We start from the raw sequence: 7,500 nt of genomic DNA, 5'->3' as shown, positions 1-7,500 counted from the left end.
CCATCTCTCCTGGATGAGCCCTTTGGATGAGTTTTCAAGTTCCAAGACTCGCTCTAAGAGGGACTTCTATGTCGAAATATTACTTAGATATAGTAAAGGGTCCCAAATGTCTTCATCATTAGCATCCATCTCACCTGGATGAACCCTTTGGATGAGATTTCAAGTTCCAAGATTCACTCTAAGAGGGACTTCTATGTCGAAATATTACTTAGATATAAGTAAAAAGGCTTCCAACCTCCACACAAAGGATTGTTAAAAAAGAGAAAGGTCCCAAATGTCTTCATCATTAGCATCCATCTACCTGGATGAACCCTTTGGATGAGTTTTCAAGTTCCAAGACTCGCTCTAAGAGGAACTTCTATGTCGAAAGATTACGTAGATATAAGTAAAATGACTTCCAACCTCCACACAAAGGATTGTTAAAAAAGAGGAACAAGTGTATGTTGGAGGAGGGTGTGATGGATGCAGGGTGAGTGTCCGGCTACCCCCTTTATAATGGGGAAAGAAATCAAAGGATTTACAAAGGATTTACAAAGGCGGAGCATGCCGACAGGAGACCTTTTGGTCCATATCTAGGTCGGATGCGAAAAAAAATTATAATAATAAAATATAAAAACTATAATAATGTAAATAACAAATAGAATACATAAATGCATAGGTATAGTTAAAGATATCTTTAACTGATATAGACAGGTAGACAGATAGATAGACGGAAGAAATCTCCCGTTCTGGCCTCGATTTGGACAGGTTGACCATGATCTTGGGCCAAGCTTAAAGAAAAAAAAAAAAAAAAAAAAAAATCAGATATAAACACAAACATGGAACTCTGAAGGGATGGACGTTCCAATTATGTTTCTGTCCGCTCGTTTATTGTCTTTCTATCCAAAACGTTCCGTTCTGGACGTATCTGAAGCTCAGAAAGGGTGAATTGATCAGAAATGTATTTTTCTAACATCTGTTCTTTTCACCATTATAGCCTTTGTCTTCAACAACCTGACTGTCTCGAAGCATTTGATAGATAAACAGAAAACCAAATGAATATAAATTACGTAAATACAGTAAACAAATTAATGAATGAATTAATAAAGAAATGAATAAATGAAATTATATAATATCAAATAAACATGAATTACGTAACAAGTAAAGAAATTAATCAATTAAGGTAAACAAATGAAGAAGTAGATTAGGAAAAAGAAAAAAAAAGTGATTGGATAAACAAATGTCAGAGAGCAAAGTCAAGTCTGGTAAATGTTCTATACCAAGCGACATACACAAGAAAAGAGAGATCAAAAGAGAGAGAGAGAGAGGAAGCTGAGCGCAAAGGAGAGGAACAGGAAGAGAGAAGGGGGAACAGGACAGAAAGAGCTGATGAGACTCTTTACACGTGAGAGGAGGCAGAGGAGCCGGAAATGGGACAAGAAAGATCAGGAAAAAGAGGAGGAAGAGAGAGGGGAGAGAAAGATAGAGAGTAAGAGAATCAATGGATTAATTAGTTTGTTACAGCTTAAAGGAGACACGCAGGTGTAAAGGTAGGAAGTGTAAGTAGCAAAAAGGTGTTTGACTTGTTTTGTTTGTGTCCGTGCTGTCTGAACGGGGCATCAGGCAAGCCTGATAGGGCGCAAACATACGTACATATCAAACGTTACGTACCAGCGATGCGAACGCGTCACCACTAAGCAATCCGCGGTGTAGGGGCCACGGTGTTTGTGTTTGTTTGTGTGTGTGTGTGTCTGTGTCTGTGTCTGTGTGTGTCTGTGTCTGTGTAAACAAAACCTCGAAAGTACTTATAAACCTTTCACCAGCTCTGGCAAACTTTATCTTCCATTACAGAGTAGGTCTTTACTAACTTTGATGATCATATAAGACAGATGACATGAATTAGAAAACTAGGTAAGAGTCTACAATCTAGCGGTAGAAAGCGTCCCTCAGATCTCGCGAAAGGTTTAACCCATTAAACTCCGATGACAAGATGTCTTGTCATTTGGTCAAATAAAACAAAAAATTATAAAACACCAAAATGTTTGATCCAACACCAGAAAAATATGACGTCAGTCCTCCTCGCTTCGCTCGCGAGCGAAGCGAGGAGGACTGACGAGGGGGGGGCGTTTTCTAATTAAGTAGGGGGATCCCTTTGCGTTAGGGCAAATGTTCTTAATTATGCTTACTTGCTCTTATTGACACAGACACACATACATGTATACATACATGCATACTTATATGGATGCACACATACATGCATACATACATGCATGCATGCATACATACATACATACATACATACATACATACATACATACATATCACGTAACGTGTACACAGGCCGCAGGTAAAGATTACCTTGTATGCAGTTGTGGACAGAGGCTTGAGGGTAGCAGAAGAGAGGAGAGGGGGAATGCTCCCGTGGCTTATGAGGTAGCAGACCCTGACCAACGACCGAAGCCTTCATGCAGGCACGGGCGCGTGTGGCAGAATAATTGGTGGAGAGGGAAAGAGGGAGGAAGAAGAGGGACACAGAGGGAGGGAGGGAGGGAGTGAGGGAGGGAGGAAGCTTTGGGTGAGAGGGAGGGACGGGGGAAGAAGGATTGAGAAAAGTGAGGAAGTGGAGAAATTGCAGGAAGAGAGAATAAGACGAGGAATACATATATACACGTAAATACACACACATAAACACACACACACACGCACGTACACACACACACACACACACACACACACACACACACACACACACACACACACACACACACACACACACACACACACACACACACACACACACACACACACACACACACACACACACACACATACAGACACACATACAGACACACATACAGACACACATACACACACACATACACACACACATGCACACACACATGCACACACACATGCACACACACACTCACACACACACACACACACACACACACACACACACACACACACACACACACACACACACAAATATATATATATATATATATATATATATATATATATATATATATATATATATGTGTGTACTGTCCCCCTCTCTCTTAATACTGTCCTGTACTAGTTCTCTGAATATTCATTTCCTTTTTTCGCCGAACCCTGTGGTGGGGGAGAGAATAGTGCTACCGGGTGTCCCAACTTGAGTCGTAAAAGGCGACAAAAACGAGACGGGGACACTTCTGAAAAAAAAAGACATAAGATATAAGGGTGTCTTGGAGGAGTTTACCACCCAGGGCCCTAAGGTTTAAGTCTTTTAATGTGCGTGGATGTGGTACAGATGAGAGTAAAAGGGAAGTGATCGGCAGTATGCTTGTAAGAAGAAAGATGGATGTGTTGGCACTGAGTGAAACTAAGTTGAAAGGGAGGGAAAAATTTGAGTTTGGGAGAGTATTTGGGAGGGTGTCAGGAGTGAAGAGAGGACGAGGTTCTAATATATATATATATATATATATATATGTATATATGTATATATATATAATATATATAATATATAATTATATACGTTATATGACGGGTATATCTTTTTTTAGTTTACGTCAGGATATACTGAACTCTGTGAATTTTTTTCTTCTTACTTGCATGCCATCTTATGTGATGAGGCGAAAATAATATATAAGAACAATCATCTTCATCCATAACTTAATCGAAAGGTTAAATTTTGCTTTAATTTGATAAACAAGCCCTTTAGTGGGAGCAAGAAAAATAAATTAAGGATTGATCTCCTTTGTCTATTATATTACCTTACATGGCAAGACGAGGGGGAGGAAGGAAACGCTGGACTATTAATTTTTTATCAGGAAAGAAACGCTGTGATTCGACATACGTCTTTCTTGTTCGTAAGTCGAAATCGTCTTACTCTTATCCACTTCATGAATGGTTTCCCAATGTCACCCATTTCCCTTCCCGTCGTTCCCCATACAAAGTAGAGTAACCTAATATATCTACATTTCTTTCTTCCCGACCTCGTCCTCTAACTCCTCCTCTTCCCCCTCCACCAGGCCTTCCACCTCCACATGTACGGGAGTGACTACGTGTGGATCGTCTCTGGGACGGAGGAAGAATGGTGGCGGACTTCCAGAGGGACCAACTGTTCTTCAACGATGTTGAAGAGCGCTGTTGAAGGCGTCTTCGTCATCACCGAATACTCCGCCCTCTTCGAGACAAACGCTGCCTCTACCAATGGACTCGTGAGTCAACGAAGACACTTTCTTACTGTTTGGGACAAAACCACGAGCATTTGCATTAGTTTTGACCGATGCTTCAGGGGAATGAACGATGACTTTTGTGCTGGACAGACCTCCTGTGTATTACGTCAGGGTTTGATATTTGATCTTCCTGGATCTGATCGACGAGTAATGGAATTGAACAAAGATTTTGTGTTCGGGCAGTTAATCTTCCAGTGTAATACAATCAGTTTTATCATTCTTTGGTCAAAATAGGTAGTTATCTATTTCATATGAATGGTGACTATTGTAACAATCAAGTGATTTTATCTGTTAATGCGTTGTTTCAGTATAGTTTACTACTTCTTAATATTCATCATAATCATATAATTGATTGAATGATTAATTAATCAAAATATTCATAATTTTCTTAGTCATGTTTGTTTATATATTTGTCTTAAATGATTACCTATTTAACAAATTAATTGATTGAATTATCAATTAATCAAAACGTTTATAATTTTCTTATTCATGTGTTTATCTATTTGGGTATCTTTTTACTTATCTATTTGTTAGTTTAATTGTTTAATCACTTATCTATTTTTATTTATTTATTCATCTATTAATTTTTATTTATTTATTCATTTATATATCTATTTATTCATTAATATACTTGTTCATTTATTCATCTTTGTTTATCTATTATCAACTATATAATTTATTTGTTTATTTTTTCACTTACGTATTTCTCTATTTATTTTCCTTTTTAATCAATCATTTAATTTATGTACATGCTAATATAAAGTAATTCATAAATTTGTACATAAGTTTCGATAAACATCGTCACTTTGGTAACGTACTAAATTTATTCTAATATTTTACATAATTCATAAGATGTATGAATGCATTTGTGTTACAACTTATTACTTATTTTCTCCATGATAAATCGTTTTTTGGTACATACGATTTTTTCTCTCCGATTCCAACCTTTCTCCTTCCACCTTTTCCTACCCCACCTCCTCCTCCTCCACCTCTCCCTCCACCTTCCCAAATATTATCTTTAATATTGCATTATGCAATGATTTCTTTGCTCTAAGTCGTTTTCATTTTTTACTTGATTTTTGTTGTTGAACATTCAATGCTTGATGTACTTTTCGTATCTTCGTTATTTATTTATCTATTTATTTATTTATATATTCATTTATTTATTTATTTTGCATAATTGCTCCCTTGACTTGCCCTTGTATCTATTTTTTTTCTTATTTGCTTCGTTATGTTCTTCAAATGTAATTTCGATTTTTCTGTTGCCTTGCCATTTCCATACCATATTTTTTCTTATTTTTTCTTTTATAAACCTTATTTCCGTTTTGTATTTTACCGATTCTTGTTCTTTAACTGTTTCTATTCCTGTTTTCAAATTTTGAATCCATACATTTGTTTTTAAACGATTATGCCCTCTGTGTTTCCGCGTTGCGTGTTCGTCTTTTGTTTTGTATTTTTCTCTGTTCTAATATCTTATCATCTCTCCCCTTCATTATTTGGCCTCGGTTCTTACTTTTTAATCCGTCTCACCCATTTTCTTTTTTATATGTTTTATCATATCTTTTATATGTTCTTTCTACGTCCCTTCCTCCACCAAGTCCATCTATCGCTGTTTAATTTCTGTGTGTAACTGTCCTTTTCCTATTTATCTGCTCGTATATTTTTTCTTACCTTTTCCTTTCCTTTACTATCACTTACCTTCGTTGCTCTTCTCTATATTCTCTTCACTTACACTTTTATTTACTTTTGTCTTTCTTTGACTCTTTTATCTTTTATTATTTTCTCCTCCTCCGCTTTATTCCTTCTTCTTCATTGCCTTCCTCTTCCTCTAATCTTCTGTTCTTATTTTTAATACTGTTTCTCTACCTATTTGTCTCTATTTCTTTTATATTTTTTCTCCTCCATTACTTTCTTTATTCGTCCTTTGTGACCTTCTCTTCTTTCCACTTATGTTTTTCTTTCAATCCTTTTGCATCAATTACTATCCTTCTTCAATTCATTTGTCGGAAATTATGTACCGTCTGGTCCCTCAACTTTCTATCGTCTTTTTTTCTTTTATTTATTTTTTATTTATCTCCTATTACATTTTCTTTCTCTTCCAATTCTTTTTCATCAATTACTATCGTTCTTCAATTCATTTGTCGTAAATTATGTTCCGTCTGGTCTCTCCACTTCCTATCGTCTTTCTTCTATGTATTCTTTCTTTATCTCCTATTACATTTTGTTTTTCTTCCAATTCTTTTTCATCAATTACTATCATTCTTCAAATCATTTGTCGGAAATTATGTTCCGTCTGGTCTCTCTACTTCCTATCGTCTTATTTTCTTTTATGCATTCTTTCTTTATCTCCTAATTACACTTACACTATTTCCTTTCTCCTTTCTCCTCATTCATCTTCTCTTTTTATGGTCCTATTCTTTCCTTCTTCTCATGTACTCTTTATTTCGTTTATTTATTTCTCTACCCTTTCCTCTCTTTTCCTCTCTTTTGGCCTCTTTTCTTTCTCTTGAAATTCTTGATTTGTGCTTTTATTGGTATTTTTCTTATTGGCTTCTTTTACTCTGTTCTTCTTTCTCTTTGTATCTTTTCGTTTCATCTCTGATGTTTTCGTCTTTTTCCAATGTTTTTCGCTCAACTTTACTTGTTTTTTTATGGGTGTCTCGTTGTTTTTCGTCGTATTTTTTTTTTGTTAATATATTTTTTTCTATTTACATTTTCCTCTGTTCCTTCTGACATACTCATTCACCTCATTTTTAATTGATGTAAAAAACAAAAACAAAAACATTCTGATCTCTCTCTTTCTGTTATCTTTATGTTATTTCCATTTCGATCTCTAAACCTTCGTCTCAATCTCCTTTGCTTTACTCCTCGATGCTTCGCTTGGCTTGGCTTGGCTTGGCTTGGCTTGGCTTGGCGTCGCGTTTCGTCTCCTGTGTTTGTCTTCCAACGCCTCCCGATCCGGGTTCAATTTCTATCAATCGTCTTCGTCAACTACACCACACACTCACTCTCTCTCTCTCTCTCTCTCTCTCTCACTCTCTCTCTCTCTCTCTCTCTCTCTCTCTCTCTCTCTCTCTCTCTCTCTCATCTCTCACTCTCTCTCTCACTCTCTCTCTCTCTCTCTCTCTCTCTCTCTCTCTCTCTCTCTCTCTCTCTCTCTCTCTCTCTCTCTCTCTCCTCTCTCTCTCTCCCCCCCTCTCTTTCGACTTTATTTTGCTCTCTTGTAATTGCTTTCGCTCTTTATTTTTATCTCCTCACTTGTCACTTCTCCAATTACCTTCTTCCGTCCCCAAAATGG

General features: G+C 36.7%; 1 protein-coding gene across 2 annotated transcripts in view; it reads left to right on the top strand.

Moving 5' to 3' along the window:
• The window catches only part of LOC143036878 (uncharacterized), a 393,874-nt gene that overhangs the window by 31,588 nt on the left and 354,786 nt on the right, over positions 1 to 7,500 (top strand). For both annotated transcript variants that reach the window (XM_076204789.1, XM_076204798.1), the window contains exon 3: positions 3,996 to 4,184. In XM_076204789.1, coding sequence (XP_076060904.1) covers positions 3,996 to 4,184 — 189 coding nt within the window. The remainder of the gene's footprint in view (positions 1 to 3,995; positions 4,185 to 7,500) is intronic.

Source organism: Oratosquilla oratoria, chromosome 2 (genome assembly GCF_046742065.1).
Source record: "Oratosquilla oratoria isolate Oo_2021 chromosome 2, ASM4674206v1, whole genome shotgun sequence".
Lineage (NCBI taxonomy): Eukaryota > Metazoa > Arthropoda > Malacostraca > Stomatopoda > Squillidae > Oratosquilla > Oratosquilla oratoria.
The sequence above is the reverse complement of the archived record's forward strand: the minus strand, read 5'-3'. Positions and strand labels throughout refer to the sequence as shown.